The sequence below is a fragment of the Xenopus tropicalis genome, chromosome 5, assembly GCF_000004195.4.
Source record: "Xenopus tropicalis strain Nigerian chromosome 5, UCB_Xtro_10.0, whole genome shotgun sequence".
NCBI lineage: Eukaryota > Metazoa > Chordata > Amphibia > Anura > Pipidae > Xenopus > Xenopus tropicalis.
Genome location: NC_030681.2, coordinates 141,633,247 through 141,659,399, shown reverse-complemented (window position 1 = coordinate 141,659,399; position 26,153 = coordinate 141,633,247). Strand labels below are relative to the sequence as shown.

At 40.8% G+C, this 26,153-nt stretch overlaps 1 protein-coding gene across 3 annotated transcripts in view; it reads right to left on the bottom strand.

Moving 5' to 3' along the window:
- Positions 1-26,153, bottom strand: part of vsnl1 (visinin like 1) — a 111,070-nt gene that overhangs the window by 40,805 nt on the left and 44,112 nt on the right. For 2 of the 3 annotated variants that reach the window (NM_001078858.1, XM_031901784.1), the window contains 1 exon segment: positions 12,780-12,948. In NM_001078858.1, the coding sequence (NP_001072326.1) occupies positions 12,780-12,941 (162 nt within the window). In that variant the 5' untranslated portion in view covers positions 12,942-12,948. 3 annotated transcript variants of the gene reach the window in all.

Below are 26,153 nucleotides of genomic sequence, written 5' to 3'. Positions count from 1 at the left end.
AAAGCCAACTCAACCAGTTATCTTTGGCTTAAATCACACAAGGAAACTTAATTGACCATTCTGGAGTTGAGGCGAATGGAGCTTCACACAAAATCTAGGGTGAGCAGAACATTCTGATGACCATTCCTTCTGAAATGCATACTTCCACAGATGGCAAAAAAAAAAAAAGTATTTACTTACCATAGGGTTTGCTGGAAGACGATGGAATATCCTCCCTGCACCTTTAACATCAGTAGCTTGCATCACAATATACGGAATATAAAGCTACTCCTTTGGACATTTTGGATGTTTTTGATCTTCTCATTGGTTGATTGCACTACTGTGTGTGCAGTCCTCAGGACACTATTCCGTATAGGGATTGCTTGATTCTGTGAGCCTAAGGGGTATTGGGTTAGGTTCCTAAGAGTCTGACTTCAACTATCATGGTTTCCTTTCATTGTGTGGAATCAGGTACGTCTGTGTATAAAGATATATTATCAGCTGATACTTGTACTTAAGCAGCTGCAAGTGTAGCTTAACCAACCCTAATGGCACCTAGGACCCTTACATTTCGCAATTTTTCGGTTCTGGTTCTTTTCGACGGCCTCTCGTCTACTGAGCTTGAATACATTCCTTAACCAGGTAGCGCCAATGTACTGCCTACACACAGGCAGTAATGTTCTTTCATTAAAATGTCCTCCCTTGTGATGACAAGAGTCAAGTTTTGATGGGATAGGTGCCTGGGTTTGTAGTGCAGCTGTATCAACACCATAATATGCACGGAAGAACAGAGCAGCAAACATTCGCTTTTCAGCCCAATGCTAACCACAAAGCACAGTAATTTATTGGAGTTTATTAAGCAATAAATATCTGTCAAGGCTACAAATGAAAGCACTTATTCGAGAAACAAACTGTACAAATAAGTATCCCAGAAAGCATAAGCAAAAGACTTTTAAGAGGGTTTTCACACATGGTTATTTACATAGGCGCTGAACTGTAACAGCACTTACCCATTGCAACCAATCAGGAATTAGCTTAGAGAAGCCTAACTGAAGATGGGATACATTTGTCACAGAAAATGTATGAATGGTTGATACAGGTCACGCCACTAATGCTACTTAGAACAACTGCATGTGAATAAGTTGAGGGATATAATTGAAATTCCATTTAAATAACTAAACACCAATCAAAGGCTTCACTGGAGGCCAACTCCGAGAACAGATTTCATTGGGTAATTGTAAATGCTTAGCAGCATCAGAAGTACCTTTGATATGTCAGGTCTTGATGCAGTAAATCAGTGCTGTCCAACTGGCGGCATGCGGCCCGCGACCCCCCTCTGTGTGGCCCCCCCACCTGTCTGGCTGCTTTGATGGCTTACCTTTGTGTAAGCTTTAAATGGTATCAGTACTGAGCCCCCTGCATGGTTCTCACCTCAGATTCAGGCTGTAATCCTCCTGTATTGTTTAAAAATTCAATCCCCTGTGTTGTTCACACCTTTTAATACCTGCATTGTTCACCCCCTGCAGTGTTCACACCTTAGGCTCAGGCTGTAATCACCCCCATTGTTTACCTGTTCACACCTCAGACACCTCAGACACCTTACACAGTACTGTAGGTACCTATGCAGGTACTGCCTGGACTATGCTACCTGTGTGTATGGCACACACAGGGAGCATAGGGTAGGCAGAGTATGGCACACAGGCAGCATAGGGAAGGAAGGGTATGGTACACACAGGCAGGGTAGGGCAGGCAGAGTATGGCACACACAGGCAGGGTAGGGCAGGCAGAGTATGGCACACACAGACAGCATAGGACAGGCAGAGTATGGCACACACAGACAGCATAGGACAGAGTGCTGCCTGTGTGTGCCATACTCTGCTTGCCCTATGCTGCTTGTGGGAGGTGAACCTGGCAGGGGTTTGTTGTGGGAGTTTGTTAGCAGTTGGAAATAGTCCATAGTAAATGGTCCCTAAGGTGTGTAATTATGTACTGGGGGTTGCTCTGCTATCCACAGGGGAGGAGGAGGCATATGGAATTTAAGGGTATATCTTAATATGACATAATTCTTTCACATATGAATGATGGTTGATATCCCCACAGTAAGGACTAAGCATTTGAGATTTTGCTGTGCTACCACCATTGTGATAAACTAGGTGTGGTTTGAAGTGGGTGTGGTTTCAAAAAGGGGAGTGGTCAAAACCGGCTTCCATTAGCGGCCCTCCACCATGTATGCTAGAGAAATTCTGGCCCTCGGCACCGCAGAAGTTGTACAGCACTGCAGTAAATAATTCCCAAGCAGTCTGAGCCATCACATTTATGGAGATGAACAGAGCCAAACAAGAGTAGGCTTTTTGTTCCTTCATGATACTCTGGATGTTACACTTTTAGGGCGATGGTATTTAGCTAAACGCCATTATCTTAGCCCTAGGCTTCTTCAATAGTTACGAATACATGCTAGACAAAAGAGTGCACTATATTAAGCTGGCAAAAAGATATTTACCCAATATGCCCATCTTGAGGGTATCTGATCGGATCACACTGACGGGATACAGGCCACCGAGACAAGGGCCGCATCCATGACCCTATGCGCTCCTTGCTCTACGATAGCATTAGATATGAGCTCTGATCAGCCTACTACAGCCAAAGTATTTTTCAGATTGGTTATCATGGCTACGGCACTGAATTCGCTTCTAACTGGTTTACTTGCCAGTTAAAATAAGCATGGCCCAGCCCTGCACTGGGTTCCTACTCAACCAGTGGGGATAACTTTGCTCTTTTACTTTAGGGAAACAGCTGGACAGACATATATTCCTTTTGGTTCTTTTGTAGGCATTACTAACACAGAAGCCAAGCAAACCTGTGATGGGAATGTATCACCAAATAACTGGAAAGCCCAAGTTATCTGCTAACATCACCTTGTGCAATGTAAAAAGACAGCTTGGCCTTTATTCCAGAGAATTCCATGTGCCTTGGTCTAACAGAGAAGGGCAGATTACACTGCTGGAGGCGAAATCACCTTTCCTCTGATCATAAGAGGCAACTTTGTACCTTCCTGTCAGTACAGTGATCTCCAGAAACTTCACTGTATTGCCCTTCATAATACAAGTGTTATCGTATCACCTTGCCGGGAACTTCTCTCCAGAGGGCAAACACCTTAGATTGAGCAAGATTTCTCCTCGTCTAATCTATCCATTTCCTTTATTCATTCCCAGCTCTGCACTTTCCCCCCATCGATAATATCCTGACTTTGAAATGATGACCATAACAGCCGTGTATACTCAGGGGGCGTATTTATAAAGCTGTGTAAAACGGCCATCAAATACGCCACACGTTTCCATCAAACTGCCGGCCAATAAATGTAAAGCCCAGTGTTCAGGTGTATAAAATAGAATGGGGTCAAGTCAGTATGAGTACACCATTTCATTTATACTGAAAAGAAGATAATGTAATCTTATAACCTTATCAGCAGGTTTAAGCCACAAACGTTACTGCAATGTTATTGTTACCGATAGATTCAAGTTCCAAATGTTCTAGAACTATCTGCTAAACTGGCTAACATGCAAATATCTGGGCAGTCAGTATAGCCCAGTATAGACAGTGGATCATCTTTACCTACTGATTTCCCAGCCCAATCAAAATACTCAACTAAGGTAACTGTGAATGGCCATGCCAAAAACCTTTTTGTATAGGGGATTAACACTTAAGAGGAGGGTTATGGGATGAGATGAGGATGGCTGTGGTCAGTCAGTCCCAAAACAATGGCAAATAGTAAAGATGCCACAAATTCTATCACATTTATAACTTAGGACAACTGAAATGGACAATTTTTTATTAACAGACCATGCAAATATTTTATTTTTTCAAAACATTAACATGAAATGTGGGTTTGTCGATAGAATAAGTGGCAAAGTTACATGGCAATTGCCAATGTTTTGCAGCCTGAGTGATTTTCAGCTAAGCAGGTAGTAACGTGCCAGGCACTGCCCCTATATATTCACCTGAATGATAATCCCCTGAATCCTCCAGATATATTTGCTGGTTGGAAGACTGTCGCTTAGCAATATGGCACCGAGCTTTTCTGAGCGCTAGTTGCCTAATAACCAGGTGGGGTTCAGGTGATTACCATTCAGTCAATGGAGGAGAGATTCCAGATCTTCCCACCCACTGAGCTAGAAATCATTTGAGAAGAAAAGTAAAGATACACCAGTGTTGAACTGGGATACTTGGCTACCTTTGGGCAAAAAACAGGGCTCAACAGGACTGGGGTCAACCAGGATTTTTCCCGGTATCCCGGTGAGCCAGTCCAAACCTGAGTAACACAGTCATGACACCCAGTCCTGTTATTTACTTTGTTCTGTCCTACAGCTCTGAATACTAAATGTCAACAGAAGGGGGGGGGAGGGAATAATACTAATTTCCCAACAATCTCAGGGATTTTTTGTCCCGCACCCCTCAAGTCATAGCTAGGAAATAACAGTTCCATTTTTAGTGCCTGACATTCACACTGCGGAGACTTGAAACAGAATAAAAATGGCACAAGAGAAATGGGAAAGTGAGCGATAGGCAAAGAAAGTGCCAAATGGTAAGAGATCTATTGGCCATCATAAAATTTCATTTCCTAATCAGACATTGGCCAAGCAAATAGACCAACATGGAGGCAGATCCAAAGGGCACGCATTCATCTTTCATTACTTTTTTATTTCTTTTCATTTTCTACCGACAGATACAGGGAGAAACAAGAACATGGTTTTTGGAAAGGTCAGTGTCGTACATATTTGCTTTGGGCTATCTTTGCCTTTCGCTCCCTGCGGTGCCTGACCTTTTGTTATGCTTTATGTTATTTGTGTACAGTCGTTATGTTCGGCGTCGCCAGACTTTATTGCTCGTCAGCGGTTTCGAGCGCAAAATATAAACAGGGTTTAGTCTGGAAGTGTCAGCTTGAAAAACACAAAAGCCCCCCTGCCAGGGTTTGCCTTACGCTATGGGCCGAAAGAACTCGGCTTTGCTTCACCTAAACTGACTCCCTAAACAGGGGTTGGTTGTATAAAACATAAATATACATATCAATAATAGCTGCATATTCACTAAAAGTCCCTAAAGCCTCTCACCTTCTTTATTCAATTATCATCATCAGGGGAAAAAATTGGATAATTAAGTAATGTTCATTAAAAATATTTGGCCCAAGTATTTGTAACAATCATTTTATGAACCAAAATTTCAACCCATTGGAAAAATACAATGCTCAGTTGAAATCAAGCAAAAAAAAAATGACCTTTTATGAACTGTCGTTTTTTAGTACAGAAATCTTATTTACAGATTGATAAAGGGCATGTAAACCCCCCAAACAAAAATGTAAGCAGTGAACAGCCATTTTGAAATCTTTCAGGTTGTTCAAAGGTTAATAGCAAGGCTGCAGCATCTCCTTAATCACTTGGGATTCATTCTCCTCCTGTAACTCCCTCAGCCCCTCCCTTACTTTGGCTTTTGACTACTGAGCATGCTCAGTTCTTCTCAACTCAGGTTACCAAACACACCCTCCAGTCAAGGGTGGAGAGATAGCACTGCTAATTTCTATAGAGACTCTGCCTTAGCCGTGCAATCTTCTGGAGAAACATGTTTTTTCTCCTAAACCCCTCCCCTAATCTCAGTTTAGGGCACAATCCAAGCAGGACTTTTTAACAAAGTAAGTTCTGCCTGTGTAAGCCTGCATTCTTCATTACAACACAGGTGTGCTGTTTGCAGATGTAAACGTTGCTGAAGATTTGTGAGAGGGAAAATGGCCCCCGGGTGAAAGCTGCTCTTAAGAAATTGTGACGGTGCTGGCAAACAGAGGGGATATAATCAATCTAAATGCTTTATTATTTTATGACTGTGCCCCCTTTTTCCTATGACTATTTCCCCGGTGAGGCTGCCCGAATCCTGCTGAACTATTTTGAAGCAGAAATACGTCATGGGGAGCACAGATATCAAACATTAAATATCTCAACAAAAATAAAAATCTAGAAAATACTAACGACAATCTGAGATGTGATTTAGGAGACACTTACTATGCCTTAGTAACACTCAGTATTTACATTAAAATGTTTTCACACAAATGTTTGAGTTCCATTTATTTCCCCTTAATTACTGAAGGCAAACATCAGCCCGGAATCCTATACGTATGAATGGCCGTATGGAAAGCAGGAAAGCTTTACGCACAGAGGAAGCTCTGTCCTCTTATACAGAACTCGGAACCGAAGGAGACATATTATGAGAGGAAACACGTGCAGGAGAATGGGATAGTGAGCTGAGCCCAGCTGTGTAAATGCAGCGCAATGCTCAGGTTCCTAGCAATACCGTATATTAACTGGAATTGATGGAGCTGCAAAAATGTTAAATCGTATATCAAAAAATATATCCCTCCTCCCAACACATTCATAGCAACTCAGTCTGTACATCCCTTGTTCCAACATAGGTCAACATAATGCCCATAAGATACAGAATTGGTTGATGGGGGGGTCTCCAGACTTTGGGCACTTGTGTCCTGCATGGCCATGGCTAGGGTTGGGGTGGGCACCCATGGTATTACCAATGGTACTTGAGTCGACAGTACATTACTAATACAGTTAACCAGCCTGTTACCCTATGGGAAGTGCATAATGCATATGGCCAACGTCTCTGGCAATTCAAGGGAGGCGGAGTCTTTCTGGGAAGCTAACAGGTTGGCGGCTGAAGAGGGGCCCACCAGAAAACCTTAGACCCACTGTCCCTTCTCTTTTCACTTACTTTCTTTAGTCTTAATGACTTATTTTTACATACTATTATCTATGCTTTCCTCCATTGCTTCTGTTTGTTCTCATATAGAATTAAGTAATGGCTATGGTATAGGCATACAAGGCAAATGGTTGGGTGAGCAGGTCCGACACTGATTGAAAGTGCAAATGTTATGCCTATCGACACCACATATAAAGGGTACATGAATCCACACAAGTCACCCTACTGACGCTGGGGGAGCCCTAGAGCTGCCGCGACCCTGAAAGTAGTGGTAACCCCTGGGTCCCCATAGCAGTCTGTGTTAAAAGGGAGGAAAAATGATAAACTCAATCCAAGTTGCAAATACCTGAAATTGCATTCATTTTTATATATTACTTGCAAATCCCCATGATGGTAAATGATCCTTTATAGCTTCCCAAAATGCTTTCCACCTTTTTCGTGGACCTTTAACGGTCGATGATGTGAGGCAGGGAGGGACCGAATAATGGGTGGGGCTATGACGAGGAGGGTGAGGCAGAGCATCTAAACTATTGGGAAAACCTGAGGGAGCTGCAGGGTGAAAGAGGTAACAGACGGGATGGAGGGGGAGTTGGGGAGGCATTGGGGTGGACTGGTAACAGAACTATAGGGACTACAAATTTACCAGCTATTTACTGGCAATGTACTAATTTGTAATTCTGGCCCTGGCACGGGCTGGTATTGTGTGGCTAGGCAGGTGAAATACTGGCTGGGTGGCAACCCTACTTCCAAACCAACATGCCTCAAATATTACAGAAAGGAATTCTGGCAGCAATGGGTATCTGAGGCTTTCCATTCCCTTAAAGCTATACTACTCTGATCCTACAGAACACAGAAATAATTAGCCATTAGTGGCAGTTTAACAAGCGGTTTTATCTCGCTGTTGTTTGCAATTCTCTGACACGCTGCCAAACTTCAAACTTTGAAGGCTCTTCTTCTCCTCGGCTCTGGGGTCAGGCCCAAGTGGTGGAACATATCTCTTGTTGTTAGTAGCAATGACAGATATGTGTATCAAAGCCGACTGTACCTTCCTCAGATAATCTCTGTAATGCCGTCCGTCAAAGAGACTCCTGGCTTTCTGCAAATGCACAAGCTGTGAAATAACTGTCAGCCGGAGAGGCTCTGTGTGAATGGGCCTGAAATCCATGGGAAACTCACTCCCAGCAGAGTCAGAGCGACATGCGTCTCTTATACATTTACTCTTATTCCCATGTCATAAGCACATTTCCACATGTGGGGCCCCTATGAAACATGGATTGGTTTAAATTTCACACTGGAAAGGTGCAGGAAAACCGTTATTTATTACAAAACAGAAAAGAATAAAAAAATAGGACCAACTGCAAAATGTCTTACAATAGCGCTGCCTTGCTCATGTCAAAATGTCAATTTACATCAAATATCTTATATAATGAAAAACTCCAGTGAGAATTTATAGGAGAAAAGACTACCCAACTATTTGAAATGATCAAAAGTCTGCACTGAAATCCTGAATCCTTAGTGCCCTTAACCCACTAACATTTATCTTATTTATTAGCCACAGAGAGGGGAGGCGGCGGTTGATGTTGCGCCAGCACAATGCTGGGATGTCCCTGAAACTGACTCGTTTGCGGTTTTGCACTGAAAAAAGGTAAAAATAGGCGGTTGGCACTTGGAGCTTATGCTATTCCTGGATCATGTTATAAAAATAGAACAAGGTTTGCAATACAAAAATAGACTCTGTCACCAAAAAGTAGCCCCCACTGCCTAAATTACCCCCTGCAGAATGTTTCCCATTACAGCGCAGGCAACCAGATGCCCCCCAGATACTGTTGGAAGTAGAACCACCATTCTCCCACTGCCCACTGCAGTCTGTCGGGGAACTGGACTTCATACGGCACTTAAGCCAGGGTGCTGTACATGTGCAGATAAAACCAAATCAAATTATTCCTGAAAACCTGGTTATCCTGGATAGCAGGTCCCATACTAAATTATTGGATGTACAGGCTTCCATTCTGCTCTCTAAAATGCAACATGTTTAGGGGCTGGGCAGGGAATCATTTTTGCATAATGCTGTAAAGTAAAGTGTAAAAAGGGTAAGCAGAACTTGTTTGTGAAATAAGAATGTATTGGAAATATCTAAAGAATATTAAGATCTACACTGGAAAACCTTTGTCTGGAACGCCAAAACTCAAGCAAAATGAACTTTTATAACCAAACCAATACCCTGCTACCCACCAGAGTTTGGAACGCCAAAACCCAAGCAAAATGATCTCTTATAACCAGAGTCTGGAACGCCAAAACCCACCAGAGTCTGGAACGCCAAAACCCATGCAAAATGATCTCTTGTAACCAATACCCTTGCTACCCACCAGAGTCTGGAACCCAAAACCCAAGCAAAATGATCTCTTATAACCAAACCAATACCCTGTTACCCACCAGAGTCTGGAACCCAAAACCCAAGCAAAATGATCTCTTATAACCAAACCAATACCCTGTTACCCACCAGAGTCTGGAACCCAAAACCCAAGCAAAATGATCTCTTATAACCAAACCAATACCCTGTTACCCACCAGAGTCTGGAACCCAAAACCCAAGCAAAATGATCTCTTATAACCAAACCAATACCCTTGCTACCCACCAGAGTCTGGAACCCAAAACCCAAGCAAAATGATCTCTTATAACCAAACCAATACCCAGTTACCCACCAAATTCTGGAATGCCAAAACCCAAGCGAAATGATCTCTTATAACCAAACCAATAAACTGTTACCCACCAGAGTCTGGAACGCCAAAACCCAAGCAAAATGATCTCTTATAACCAAACCAATACCCTACTACCCACCAGAGTCTGGAACGCCAAAACCCAAGCAAAATGATCTCTTATAACCAAACCAATACCCTGTTACCCACCAGATTCTGGAATGCCAAAACCCAAGCAAAATGATCTCTTATAACCAAACAAATAAACTGTTACCCACCAGAGTCTGGAACGCCAAAATCCAAGCAAAATGATCTCTTATAACCAAACCAATACCCTGCTACCCACCAAAGTCTGGAATGCCAAGACCCATGCAAAATGATCTCTTATAACCAAACCAATACCCTGTTACCCACCAGAGTCTGGAATGCCAAAACCCAAGCAAAATGATCTCTTATAACCAAACCAATACACTGCTACCCACCAAAACCTGACACTCCAAAACCCAAGCAAAATGATCTTTTACATCCCAACCAATACATTGCTACCAAGCAAAGTCTGGTTTTTGGAGTGATAGGCTTTGGTGGTTAGGAGAGTATGGGTTTGGTTGTAAGAGGTCAGCCCATGGCTGCTGAAACCAACAGCACCACTGAAAGCTATTAGGAAATCCTATTCCAACAGACTGAAATGGGAAATTAGGCTCTAGGTAATACCCTTAGCATAAACAACTGAATCAAATCTACTGCTCAGTGTTGATAACTAAATCTAAGGCAGCAGCTGCAATGGCAATTTCACATAACAATTTGGGCACATTAATAAGCGTGAAATAAAGAGAAAATGTGTTTTGAAATGTGAAACAAAGTATGCATATGGAATAAGTTTTATTAATTAAGAGATAAGAATAACAGAGGAAGAAGTTAATGGGCTGCACATATATTATTCAACACTCAGAGCACATTTCATTATCATTGGATGCCGCAGACAGTAGCAAATAATTAAAACTTGTCTTTGCCTGAGATTTCTGGCAAAGATGACATAATCGTCGGTGATTTGCGGCACAGTATTATACACGGTACAACCGTATGATGGCACATTAGGGAATTATGGGAAATAATGTTCTTCTGTTCTGGAAAAGACTACAACAGTGTTATAAAGGTTCTAATAATGAAAGGCTACAAACCTAGAACTATTGTCCTGAATGCTGATCCAGAGGCTCCAAAAGTAGAACAAATGTTCTGGTAACACAAAGACCACAGATATAGAGCTATTGTTCTGGTAACACAAAGACCACAAACAACCACTCAGATAACACAATGGCAGTGAATGTAGAAGAACCACTATAATAATGGAATGTCTACCATTATAGCATAACTGCTACAGTGACACAAAGAGTAACAATTTAGTACAACTTTTCTGATGACACAAGGGCTATCAAAATAGAACAGCTGTTCAGATAATACAAAAGGCGGTTAATGTAGAACAACTACCAAAATAATACAAAGACTACAGTCTTCCAAGCCCCCCTAGACTGAGCGTCATTCAGACAAGTGTCTGCCAGGAGATTTTTTTGTACAGAGCAAGGTGGGAACCTCAGCCTGGGACCTAAGGGTGCAGTAAATGGTAGGTTCCTCTCCAACCTAAAACTAGTGTAAGAGAAACCCACCACTGTTAGCAGAACACCCTGTGAGTGGCCATGAAGATTATAATGGCCACTACCATGAGAAGTCATATCCAGTCCCTACACTATAGAGGTTGTTATAATGGCCTTTAATATCTTCTGTCTGCATGTTAATGTGGAGAAGGATACATTCATAAAGTGTACAACTAGAATGGCAAAAATCCAACACCCCAGCATTGTGCTTCATTTCCTTAAAGAAGAAGGAAAGGCATTTTGGCATTTTATTGCCAATAGATTCACCACATTAATGCTACCTAGAATGATATATTTATTCTGCAGAAAACATTACCTGAAAAAACAGACATAGAAGCCCCCTCTGTTTAAGATAGCAGCTGCCATTTTAGCTTGGTCTGATTTCACTTCTGTTCCTGCACACTGAGCCTCTAAACTCAGATTACATAGCAGAGAAGGGAGGGGGAGAGAGGAGCAAACTAAGCAGGCTTGTGCCATGCCCCGTAGGATTTTTTTGAGAGTAGGAAGTCTGATACAGAAGATGAGGTGAGCAAGCAGACTTTTATAGGCATCTCTGATAAAATAGGTGTTAAGAAGCCAGCTCCAATTTAAAAGAGTAAGTGGAGCTTTTTCAAGAGTCAAGCACTGGAGACTCCGAGCCATATCTGAAAAATAGTGTTATAATAATACCAATGCAACCAATCAACACAATGTAGCAGCCTTCAGATAACACAAGTGCTACCAATGTGGTACAACTGATGTCACAGGGGAGCCTATAAAGAACAGCAGTTCTGATAAGACTAAGGCTACCACATGATTTGATAATACAACGGTTGCCAATTGACAACAACAGTTCTTATAAGACAACTGGTACCGGTACTATTCTAAAACAACTGTTCCAATAACACATGTAGAACACATTTCCTGGGAACACAAACGCTTCCAATATACCATAGCACTCATGTTCTGTCAATAGAAAGACAACTGCTCTCAGACATGGCGGCTATTGAAGTAATGCAACTGTTTAGGCGGCACAAAGGCAGCCGACAAATTCACACTATTCTAGAGACAAAAATTAAGAATAACCTTCTTCTGCCTGACCTTACTTGACTTTATAAAAGGCTAGTCATGAAGAACTTAAATAAGGAGCAACAAAAAAGAAGAGGGTCAGTGGCCTAAATCACTTCAGATTATATGGATTGAGCTGCAGAAGAGTGGATTCAATTTACCGCTCACGGACAAGTTTATTAATTTTCCTGCCTTCATCATTTGTCTCTGTGCACTACTTGGCAATGTGTTTCACAGCACAGGGTGGGAAGGTCAGGACTCAGGAGCTAGATCTGCTCCCCAACCTTGCTTGATGCACAGAGAACCCCTTGGAGTGCTTGGATTGGCTGTTAATATATAGACATATTGGGGTTTAATGAAAACAACAAGGATGTTCACATGATTTACACATGCGATTGGTGTATAAACATCCACCATTCCCTGTAAACCAAAATAGAGGCTATGGCACACAGGGCATGGTGTAGCTCAGAAGGCGGTGCCAAACCAGCCAATGCGCCTTTACCATAAAGGAAAATAAACATAAATATTGAGTAACATAAAATATAATATATTGTACAGTGAAAATAATGCAGTTAGCAATGGTAACAGCCCACTTAGTAGTGAAAAAAGTAACCTGCAGTAAAACGTCCCATGAACAAGCAGAAGATGGCCTTACCTTTACATAGAGCTGCTGGAATTCATCCAGGTTCAGCCGGCCACTTGGACAGTCCTTCAAGAACCCTTTGTACCACTGTTTCAGCTCGTGCTCATTAAACTCTGTGCTCTTCACAAGATCCTCCATTACTTCAGGAGCAAGTTTGCTGTTCTGTTTCCCCATTTTGTTTCTAGAAAAAGAGAGAGGTGTTCTTAAATTTCTTGTAATATACACATTGTTGACATATTTGGGAAAACTGTGTATGTTTCTTGCAACCTGGCACCACTCAACCTAGGTGGAAAATATAGGGAGCCAATTCATAGGGACACCAGAGCCAAACATGAAGGTCAACCTATGTGGAAAATATAGGGAGTGAATTCATATGGACACCAGAGCCAAGAATGGAGGTCAACCTATGTGGAAAATATAGGGAGCCAATTCATAGGGACACCAGAGCCAAGCATGAAGGTCAACCTATGTGGAAAATATAGGGAGTGAATTCATATTGACACCAGAGCCAAGAATGGAGGTCAACCTATGTGGAAAATATAGGGAGCCAAATCATAGGGACACCAGAGCCAAGCATGGAGGTCAACCTATGTGGAAAATATAGGGAGCCAAATCATTGGGACACAAGAGCCAAGCATGAAGGTCAACCTATGTGGAAAATATAGGGAGTGAATTCATAGGGACACCAGAGCCAAGAATGGAGGTCAACCTATGTGGAAAATATAGGGAGCCAATTCATAGGGACACCAGAGCCAAACATGGAGGTCAACCTATGTGGAAAATATAGGGAGCCAATTCATAGGGACACCAGAGCCAAACATGGAGGTCAACCTATGTGGAAAATATAGGGAGTCAATTCATAGGGACACCAGAGCCAAACGTGGAGGTCAACCTATGTGGAAAATATAGGGAGCCAATTCATAAGGACACCAGAGTGAAGGTAGGTAGGAAACCTGCCTCTCTTGCATAGGGCAAGAGTTAAATGGATGCTCAGGAAAGGGAAGCTTGGATTTCTATGCATGAAGTAGCTTCAAGGTTACCAGTTGTGTAGGCAACTACATTACCTAAGTAACATGTGCCTTAATCATTTTACTCCATTTATACTTGTAAACACCACATTCAAATATTACCCACCCAACACACATTTTTCACAAAACATAAATATTGGCACTAAACTGAGACAGAGGCACCTACAGTACAACTCACTGTTCTACAATCTACAGACCATCTGAGATCATTATGTCAACATTTTGGTTGCTAAGAACCTTGCATTAAACACAATTTCTTTCAAGGTTGGCACTCAGCCCTCTATGACTCTGGCATTTAAACAACGACAAACAGCATTTATCAGATCACACCTTCCTAATGATTTACACTTGGCTGTTCTTTAATTAAGCTAATCTGTTATTTTATTAGCAGGAGATATTACTTTCCCTTTCAAGCCAAGTTGATTCATCAGCAGATGTTTGATTCAGACTCAAGGTGGCTGCCGGTGGGTTTGATAATCATAATATCAAACAGTTTATTGCACTTGCTGATTAATTGTAGTTTGTGCCATTGGGCCACAAACTTGCATTAATGTGACTTTCCAGCAATTAACCCATACATACACTGATGGAAGCCATCAACCACAAACTCATATTGAATGGGTTGGCCAAAAAATTGGTCAGATATAGACACATGAGCAATTAAATACCCCAACTTTGTCATTTGGTTTATCAAACTAACATGCTCTATGTGTTGACCCAAAATAATGCTCCCCATCCAAAATGAAAGCGCCAAACAACTGAAGTGATAACATATGTAGCCACTTTGGCCTGATGTACCTTGGTGAACACGTTATGGGTCATTTACTACATTTACTATGACCCTGGATGCAAATGCTACATCAGAATTGTGCCCCTTAGTGCTCATTCAGAGCCTTTGTGTCAGGCATCTGGCTATTCTCTCCAGAGAGCAGATACTTTCCCTTATGAACACAGCACTTATTAATGTAGGCAGCATAAATAGGGCACATATGTGTGTATGAAGAACACACAGGTCCCTGTGCAACCTAGAAGAGTGCAGGACATGGGGACAAATGTGCAAAAAACATTGGGGCTCGTACCTTTTATATGCACTTTGCTCCCTGCCCTAAATTTAGCAAACTCCCCCTTTTTTGTATATATGGTTTATTAACGGAATTAAGAGTTCAATGGCCTGTATAATGGCACTTAGCATTAGGTCCTAGAGGGCCATGGAACTGCTCAGTGACTTTATAATTATTCAACAAGTCTAGTTGCCTTTGACTTGCCATTAATGCTGCTTTTTTGTCCTACCCCATAGAACAGGGAACCTTTTTTTACCTGTGAGCAACATTTCAATGAAAAAAAAGCCGGGGAGCAACATGAGCACAAAAACATTCCTAGTGGGTGACCAATAAGAACTCAGATTGGTTAATTAGTAGCCCAATGTGGACTGGCAGACTACTAGAGACTCGGTTTAGCAGTACACATGGTCTTTATACCTTCAAGTCAGAAATTCAAATATGGACACCTACTTTGAGGCCACTGGGTGCATCATCAAAGGGGTTGCCCCCGAGCCACTGATTGGGGATCACTGCCATAGAAAATACTCTTACATTTCTTGTAATAACTATAGCCAGCAAGCTAGATATTTCTGCCATTTTCTTGGTTATCTCATATTACCCTCTGGACAGTTAGAGAGTGGGGAAAAGTATAAAAAGTGTATGATGGAATTGTTATCAATTATTATAGTACAAACCTCTTCACTGTACTCCAAAATAGAATTTTATTACTTAGGTTGCTTTAAAGAAGAAACAAATTACCAAGAAGATTTAAATTACACAGCAGTCAGATCCCCCTGGAACTAACCGAAGAGTTAACAGCATTGTCAAGAGTTCCATGTTCCGGTAATTAATGATAAAACTCAGATGGAACACCCTACTTCCAGCCAGAGCGGGAATTCAGCCTATTTACTGAAGGGCAGGCTTTTCCCTCTCGGAATACTAACCTACTTTTCCTTCTGATTTAATCAGGGAAAAATGAACCATGTAAGAAAACAGCGAAACATCCAGTAGGGTAATTATATTTAATGAATGGAGGTCCTGTTTTAGTTAAAGCAAATATACACTTAAATAGATTAAAACTGAAGCGCATATGTATTAGAATGGTTTGGGTAATATGTAATGAGATGAAACAACTTTATTTAAGCCGCCCACCTTCATATATCATTGAATGGTATAAATAATATCTTCAACTATCGAAATACATCTTTATACCGATCTCAAACATATAGATAGAAACAGAATGGATTTATCTTTCCAATATCTCCGCCCCATGGAAATGTTTAAATAATCCTAAATATTTTCTTCCACTTTTGCACCCTAGTAGAATAGCTCTATAAGCTGCTGGGTAGGTTTGCCCCTTTTAAAAACAAGAATACCAGGCAGGGAATGCTGGAGGATGATTGGCGGAAGGGCCTATGATATAATGGGGAAGGCTGGTGATGTAGGTACCTGGGTAAATTTTGAATGGTTGGGACAGAAAAGGCTTAAATGGAGATGGAATTGGGGCAAATGAGAAGACTATGGGAATGAGAGGATACGGCTGAAGACCAACTCATCTAAGGTCAGAGACAGAGCTTCCATCAGTAATCATGGGGTCCCATACAGCTATACCGCCTAAGTGAGCAATAAAAATTGTCCAACTGGTCTCTTGGGCACCGTGGGTGGTGGGCATTACCAACAAATTAAACTTGGCCTCAAGGAAAACAAAATGCTCCCCTGATTCGCCCCAGACACTCCCCAATTATGCCAAAACCTGCTCCACCCACTCCCCTACAAGCCCTTTCCATTTTGTAAAAAGAGATTTATGCTTTTACATCTTGTAGGCCCCTTTTTGTGATGTGGTTTCTAAAATCTGTACCCCTGTATCCCCCCCCCCCCCCGGTCACAGTGCTAAGATATACATACAGCAATATTACTGGCCACCCATATTTCTACTAAAGAGTATCCAACTCTTCTGTTCAGTTTCCATTTTGAAAAAAGCAAATTCATTTAGATAAACAGAAGTAACATCTGAATAATGCAATGACGAACTTCCCAGATGTTATAAATCAGACAGGCCTAATTAGAGTCTTCCCTGGTGTTGGCTCATAAATCTCACACCGTGGGAAGAACATGTTGATAGGTTCCTCAGCTCACACAAACAGTAAGTCTGACACAAGATCTTATCCAGCCCCTATTAATGCATACTAATACTAATATATACTGTACTGTATACTAATACTTCTATCTTCTGTGATCAAAACACCAGCAATGTAAACAGGGCTGTGGAGTCAGAAGCAATTTTGGTACCTGGAGTTGGAGGTACCATAAACTGAGAAGTCGGAGTTGAACGATTTATGTACATATAGATTGTAAGCTCTACGGGGCAGGGACCTCCATCCTCTTGTGTCTTTGACTCTTAACTTATTGCAACTGTATCTTGTATTTATTGTTATACTGTGTATTTATCTATTATTATCTTAATAACCCCCTGTTTGTATTAATGTATTCTACTGTACAGCGCTGCATACATAAGTAGCGCTTTATAAATAAAGATATACATACAAACATACTCCACAGCCCTGGGATTCCCGGAGCAGGAGTTGGAAGCAATTTGGGTACCTGGAGTAGGAGTTGGAGGTAACATAAGCTGAGGGGCTGGAGTCGGATTCAAAGGATTTACAGATAGACAGAAGCAGTTAGGTAAAATATATGCAAACGACTGTATAGGCTGCTATATTGACAAGAGTGTGTGGCCATTACCATTACAAAGAGTTCATTCGACCCCTTTTAGTATATTGCTTTGTTATGGAAGACAAACTAATCCTGGATGAACAAATAAACCAATTTCTCACTAACATCTGCCCATTCATTAAAACCAGTTGTCAACCCCTTTTGTGCCAGCAACTCTCTATCTTCCCATCTTCACACCTGATTTTTCTCCAGTCATAAACACAATGGGGGGAATCAATGCTTGAAGTCCTTATATTATACTTACATTTGTTTCCCGTCTACAAAAGTGCCCCCTAAGGAAATCTATTATATGACCTTAATGAGGGGCTTTTATTGAATGCAGGAGTTTTCCGACCCTCCTCCTTCCAATAATTCTTATTAACGCTGCCTGGAATAATGCCTCAGGATCCAATATCCATGATAGAAAAACTGTCAATCATTTTGAGAAGATTTTATCTTTTTCCTGTGTATTCCAGAAAGCATAAACCTTGTGACTTGTTCCTGGCTCCCAAACCAAACCAAGCTCCTTCAAAGTGGCAATAAAAGTCAAGTCCTAAGGAAGACTTGGTGCTTTCCAAGGGTTTGTGTCCATTTCCACCCATCCACCATGACTGCAAACACTTCGTTGTGAATGAATTGGTGGAAAATGAATGCTGATAAGAGTGTCTATAAGCACTAGAGAAAGTACAATTTATTGAAACCCATTTACAAGAAGCTACACAATCTTAGGGAAAACCATCTGCGGTACTTTCCAACAGACTGAAATGCACTGAGATGGAAACGGAACGCTGAACAAAGGGGAATGTCCTCGGTGGTATTAGGAATCTAATTAATAGACATGTTGGAATCCTCTGGAGGAAAGTCTGTGTGAAGCGTGAAATGGAAATAGTGGCCGGGCAGAACCCCACTCGTACAGTAGGATCAGGGCAAGAGAGATGCTAATGTTCTCTTCTCCCTGTAGGGATTTCATTGTCTCATCTGCCCATTACATGACTTCATCATTGTCATCTACTCCCTGAAATGGGAGGACTATCTAGCTGGTTAGGATCTATGCTGCCTAATTTCAGATGTGTTAGTGCACTCAGGGGTCCCTGAAAGCACCATTCAGCATTTTTGACTACTCATTGCCATTGTACCTTGTTGTACTACATAGTACAATGTGGTTCTGGTGTTCCTGTTCTGGTTCTGGTGTTTGTATATTGGGTGCAAGGAGCGGAGACCAGTGCAAGGAGGCCACAGTCTCAAGGCTTGGGTTAAGCAGGCATTTAATATGGGACTCCAGATGCATTTTGAAAAGGGTAAGTAAAGATTTGCCCCTTACAGTGGCAGGTACCGTTATCCCGAAACCTGTTATCCAGAGATTTCTGAATTCTGGGTCATGGACTGTATTTAAACCAATCATTCACATTTTTAAAAATGATTTCCTTTTTCTCTGTAATAATAAAACTTGATCCCAACTAAGGTATAATGAATCCTTATTAGAGGCAAAACAATCCCAAACAATCCTATCCTACTACTTTGAGCCTCAAATAAAATGTAACAGTAGTCGCCTGTCCTCAGCCTGCATCCTCCCAATCCCATAATTCCCTGCACGTGATGTCAATAAGGAAAGGAACATCACAGTGCAATGCATTGTGGGTTCTGTAGTTCCTGCATGCTGTCTGTAAGCTGCAGAGACGTTGTCACAATTTGTAACATCAGTGTTTTAGTCCCTCCTCCCCTGCCAGGATTTCAAATGATGCAGAAAGAGTAGAACTGTTTTGCAGCTGGATTTCAGCATATAAAATGGTATTTATTCCTACTTTTTGAAGGAACAGATTACAGTGATAGGTAGCAGCCATCTACTAAGGGTCAAGACAATTTCTCCATAAACATAGACAGCACCTCCAGAATTTCTTATTGAAAAGGTTCAAACAATTTAAAGGTTCTCTCCATGTTTATGGTGGTACCTAACACAAATAAAACCAGGGTATCAGTTTGGGCACAGTATAGTGGTCAGACCTTGTGTAAGGTATCATGTAGACATCATTATCAAGATACTATATAATCTATAAGGCAAACACCCTACTCTTACCATTATGGGGCTGCTGGATAGAGGCAAAAGTGGCGAAGGAAAAGTGATGTACAGGTATGGGACCTGTTATCCAGAATGCTCGGGACCTGGGGTTTTTCCAGATAAGGGGTCTTTCTGTAATTTGGACCTCCATAACTTAAGCCTGCTAAAAATCATTTAAACATGAAATAAACCCAATAGGGCTGTTCTGCCCCCAATAAGGGGTAATTATATCTTAGTTGGGATCAAGTACAGGTACTGTTTTATTATTACAGAGAAAAGGGAATCATTTAACCATTAAATAAACCCAATAGGGCTGTTCTGCCCCCAATAAGGGGTAATTATATCTTAGTTGGGATCAAGTACAGGTACTGTTTTATTATTACAGAGAAAAGGGAATCATTTAACCATTAAATAAACCCAATAGGGCTGTTCTGCCCCAATAAGGGGTAATTATATCTTAATTGGGATCAAGTACAGGTACTGTTTTATTATTACAGAGAAAAGGGAATCATTTAACCATTAAATAAACCCAATAGGACTGTTCTGCAGAAAAAAAGGAAATACTTTTATAAAATTAGAAATATTTGCTTATAATGGAGTCTATGGGAGATGGGCTTTCCGTAATTCGGGACTTTCTGGATAACGGGTTTCCGATACCTGGGGTCCGATACCTGTACTAGGAGCCACATAAAACTTGGACAGTGGCAGTACCATGTTTTCTTAAGATGCAATTGTGACTGCACCATTATGCCCCTGCTATTGTCAAAACAAAAGCCCAGAGATTTGGCGAAGACTTGTGCTTTATGTGGGCTCGTTGGCACACAGGCGGCACACAGTCACTCTGACCTTACAAGGTCTTTGCAGTACTGCAGAATGAAACTGATAGGAACTTACATAAGAAACAATCAATACAGCTATGATGAGCAAGAGATGGATATGCCAGGAGGGACTAACCCTGAAAGCAGATGGAAGATAACGGCCAAAGGCATCAACTTCTCATTTTGAAGCCGTCACTGAAATTCTTGGAATGAAGTGTGAATGGAGGCCGAGATGTTTTTGGGTTCCCAACAGCAGCTGAATAGGTATCACAATAAAATTCATATCAATTCCAATAAAAATTATACAGTAACTACTGCTTACCCCCTAATTTTTATATTACAGATATAACAACAGCTGTACAGTTATGGGGTCCTTTATCCGGAAACTGATTATCCATAAAGTACTGAATTATAGGAAGGCCATCTCCCATAGACTTTTAATCAAATAATTCACATTTTAAAAAATTATTTCCTTTTCTCTGTAATTATAAAACAGTACCTGTACTTGATCCCAACTAAGATATAATTACCCCTTATTGGGGGCAGAACAGTCCTATTGGGTTTATTTAATGGTTAAATGATTCCCTTTTCTCTGTAATAATAAAACAGTACCTGTACTTGATCCCAACTAAGATATAATTACCCCTTATTGGGGGCAGAACAGTCCTATTGGGTTTATTTAATGGTTAAATGATTCCCTTTTCTCTGTAATAATAAAACAGTACCTATACTTGATCCCAACTAAGATATAAATACCCCTTATTGGGGGCAGAACAGCCCTATTGGGTTTATTTATTGGTTCAATGATTCCCTTTTGTCTGTAATAATAAAACAGTACCTGTACTTGATCCCAACTAAGATATAATTACCCCTTATTGGGGGCAGAACAGCCCTATTGGGTTTATTTCATGTTTAAATGATTCCCTTTTCTCTGTAATAATAAAACAGTACCTGTACTTGATCCCAACTAAGATATAATTACCCCTTATTGGGGGCAGAACAGCCCTATTGGGTTTATTTCATGTTTAAATGATTTTTATCAGATTTAAAGTATGGAGATCCAAATTATGGAAAGACCCCAGGATAACAGGTCCCATACCTGTAGTAACATGACAAAATGTCCCCTTTTCGATTAAATATTTCTGTTTTTCTCATTGATTTTTCTAATAATTTTCTGTTAATAAATATCTATTTTTTGTAACTTACATTTTATTTGATTTTAACAAAAGAAAATGTTCATACATTGCATATCTATTGAGTATACACATATGAAAATGAGTGTTAGTGTGAGTTGTGGATCACGTGATGCTGTCAGGAAGAAAAAAGATGGCACAATTATGATTTGCACATTTTGGGCCACAAAAGGTGCAAATTTAGGTGCGTATTAGCTAAAAGAATCAAGTGAACTGAGCCCACATTGGTACATTCCTTGCCTCGGGGAATGTAAGAGATACACCGGGTCATGCACTATAATTCTATGCAAAATGCTTTCCCTATTCTAACATGTGGAAGGGGCCAAGTGTCACGGATGAAAATAGCTCATCTATGAGCAGGAAAGTGTAATTGCTTCCCCCGCAATGCAGAGAATATGTGCATGTGTAAGAGTGTAAATGATGGTGCTAATAAATATGTATGGCTCTTGGCTACAAACAGAAGGTGCTCAGACTTAACAAGATATTTCAGGTTGAGAGAAACATATTTGTTTATATTTTTGTAGTGTTTTTTTTTTTTTTTTTTTGGGTCTTCAGATCCATGTTGGAGAAGACTCATCAAAACAGTCTGTAAAAACTGCAAGAAAAAAGGCAGTGTATGTGCCATTAGTCACCAACCTAAAGCAGGGTGGTTCCAAAGCTGCACAACAATAAGGCACATTTACACCACACAGCAGCAAAGTACAAAGTTTCCGTTTTCTGCTATTTTTTTTTACCCACAATGCAGCACTTGCCCAACAATTCCAGTGCCACTGGGTAGCTGCGCCTACTGCAATCGCGCCAGGTACTCCCAAATAAACTGGATGCAAGTTGTGTCACTTCCTGCACTTGGTGTAAACATTCCATTGGCGCTTGGTTCTTCTGGGGCAAATCTACCTACTGAGGCAACTTGCTGTGGAACCGGTTGCTTCAGGGTTCCAATTTAGCAGAACAGGCAGCAGTGACACAATGGAGCCTAGTCACAAATATACACAAGTGCAAGAAGCGTTATTGGATGCAAGTTCCTTTTATGAATGAACATTTTCTCTGTTTGTCAATGACCCATAAGGGGACATTTAGTAATCTAGAATTTTTCTCCTTCTTCTTGCTATATATAGACACATTTCCTCAAAGTAGAACTGATTATAGAAGAAAACAGCAGCGTCCACCACAGGCATCTACACATAAAAGGCTTTTGCTGTCAACTAGAGCACCTATTAAGGACATAGCACCTATTAGGGATAGAGCACCTATTAGGGACAGAGCACCTATTAGGGAGAAAGCACCTATCAGGGACAGAGCACCTATTAGGAATAGAGCACCTATTAGGGATAGAGCACCTATTAGAGATAAGTATTATCCAATCAACCAACCTGATTCTTCAGTTGCACTAGAGAACCAGAGAAATGGATCATCGTGACCTTGGCAAGGAGTTAACAGGAGGCATGAAATAATAAAAATCTTATTGGCAATGATGGCATGGCAGATATGCTAACAAATTCTGTAATTTTCATTATTTTCTTCTTAAAAAATTAAGACTTCCATGCATTCTCCAGCATCCAACAGAAAACTGCAGATGCCCCACCAATACAGTTTATATAGGATTATGGGAAACATAAAAGAATATTAACGATAACATAGCCACTTTTTATAGTAGATAAATGTGCACTGATTGGTTGTATTATTCTTATTTCCTCATATCCAGCCCTGTAACTTCATCTGTACAGTAGTAATAAGAGACAATTAATGGGGACACAAAGGATAATTAAAGAAATTTTGTTTAACATTTTCTTTATTTTTGCCACACAAGCTCCAGAAATGTGTGCCCAAGGGGCACTGAGTGATATTCATAGTAGCTTCTCACTAGAGATGCCACCTACATATTCAGTTAACTCGGTCTCTGCTCAAGAACAGGCTTTACATCCTCGAGAAGGATATAAATGAGCTGGAGAGAGCGCTGAGACTGCAGCTTAACTTGTAAAAGGGATGGAATCGTTAAAATATAAGCAAAGACTGTCAAGTTTGGGGTTGTTTTCCCGTAGAGAAAAAGCTCTAGCGAGGGGACATGATTACTTTTTTCATGCATATCAGGACATTATAGACATATTTTTTTACCCCATTTAGGAACAGAATTTTCATTTGAAGCAGCGTAGGGGGTTCTTCACAGTGAGGGCAGTGAGGTTGGGGAATGCCCTTCCTAGTGATGGCAGTTTAGATGACTTTTTGGAAAAGCATAATATCCAAGGCTACAGTGATCTTGAGATATATGTATGTGCTGGGGTTCATTTGGACAGGTTGAATGTGATCTTCCAAAGCACCAAAGTAACTCCAGAATAAAATGTAAAATTCTTTAAAAAAATAAACTGCTCAGAAAAAATGACCACTTGGAGCAAATGTTCTTGATTTTTAAGTGTTTATATCCCCTTCAAGAGCCATACAGAGGTATATAGTGATGTAACACATTTCTTTAGTGACTTGATAAAGCACTTACTGTGTTCAATTAAAACTGACCTAAATAACTTAAGTGTGTGATTTTTTATTTATATTTACATAAGCAGTCATTAACAATAATGTAGGTGTCTTCAGGAGATTCAGAATGCTTGGCATCTATCTGTAGTGCTGTTTTGTAAAAGGGAGACCAGTGGGAAAGGGATTGGGGGAGGGTTGCAAGCTATGGAAAAATGTAATAGGCTTCCAATACCCAAAAACAGTACAGTAAGGACAGAGCACTCAATAGGTGCTTCTGCAAGAACCTTAATTTAATGCATCCCCTCAAGGCAACTGGCCAATCCATGTACTGCAAGATATGACTTTATGTACTTGGATGCTCCTATAAATACAGCTCTGCACATTATTATAAATGCTCCCTGGCACCATATTGATCGTATCATTAACAGGACTTTGTAGCACAAACCCCTCAAGCAGAAGATTAATGAGTCTAACGCTTGTTCTGCTGGTAGCAGTTCCCTCATGGTGGAATTCTAGTGGAAAATGCCCTACAAACTAGTTATCATGAGAGGAGCGTTTTGATTTGAAAGGCAATTATCGCATTACATTAAGTCCACTCTTGAGGGCAGATGAGCGAGCAGAAACAATAAACAAACGTTTGCTTGGGGGGCCAAAAAACTGAAGCCATTCAGTGATTCTCAGACAAAAAGTTAGAGTTACAAAATGAATAACCTCAACTCATCTTACTCAGCACCACAACCTTCTCTGATGAGGTGAGGGATAGGTGGAAGGCCTGTGTATCCTTGGTGGCCCTAGTAAGGGTGCCCAGTGCAATATTGCAGGGACATAGTGACCATAGGGACGTTGAGGAGTTGCATGCATGGTAAAGACAAGAAAGAGTACAAGGTTCTAGGGAGAAAAATATGGCAGCTACCAACATTAATGCTGCAGGGAATAATTCAGCACACCGCTGGGTTCCACCAAAGATTTTTGTATATACTGGAATTGCCATTTGTGGAGAGACTTGGCAAGTCTACAAATACAGTTTTGGTTTTTAGGCAGCTTATACTTGTCTTTCATATGATCAGAATCAATGGTAATCTGATTAAAGGACTATTAGGGTCTGAGAAAGTCTTTTCTAATGTAATATTATTAAATATACTACAGTTGAAGAGCTTAGGCTATAGCCTGAATGACGAGCAAGTAAGGGATGGGGATATGCCCACCCATCATGAATACAGTGCTGCCAAACAAAGACAGCACTGTACTCAGTGGGGGTCATACAGGTCTCTGCTCTGCATTTTTAATAGGCTTGTGAAAATCCATTTATGTGTAAGGTTTTTCCAAAGTGCAAAAAATATGGTAGACTGACCCTGTTTTTTGCACCCTTGCCTTGAACATAATAAATTACCCCTGTGTGTTAATTGTTTAATATTTGGTGCTAGGATTACACATTGCAGTTCAATCCACAATGACAGATGCATTATGTCCCCGGACAGTTACTGAATCATTACAATGTCTTTATCCCCAGCGCCCCCGTTAACCCTACAAGCAGCTTTTTGCAGCTTCTCATCCGCGTGTAATCTGTTAGTGGCCCGGATCATCTGCTGCGGCTGATAAAAGAAGCGACATTGCTAAGTGTGTCATAAGAGCAATGTGCCACATATTGTAACCCGGATAGGATGCAAATGACTAAATGACTATTGGTCTTATCTCTCTACACAGCTGCAGGGCCACACACCGGATTAAGATGCAGCGGTGGCTGATCGCTCCCACATGATTAGGGCCCAAAGTAATACAGAACATAGGGAAATCATATGTAATGGGGAGTGTGAAATCCCTTACTACACATTTTGAATTAAAGCAGAAGAATACGATCACCAATCACTGTTTTTGAAAAAAAAGGAATATACTTTTTTTGACCTGGTGGCTATCTCTTTCTCCTCAAATTTGGTTAAAATGAATTACATCCTAGTGAATACACTTGAAATACCCTTTTGGTGCTTTGTGTTTACACCACGTGTCCTCCAGAAATACAAAGATCAGAGCATAGGAGACCTTCTTTCATATAGAAGGTTCAAATGATTTTAACCC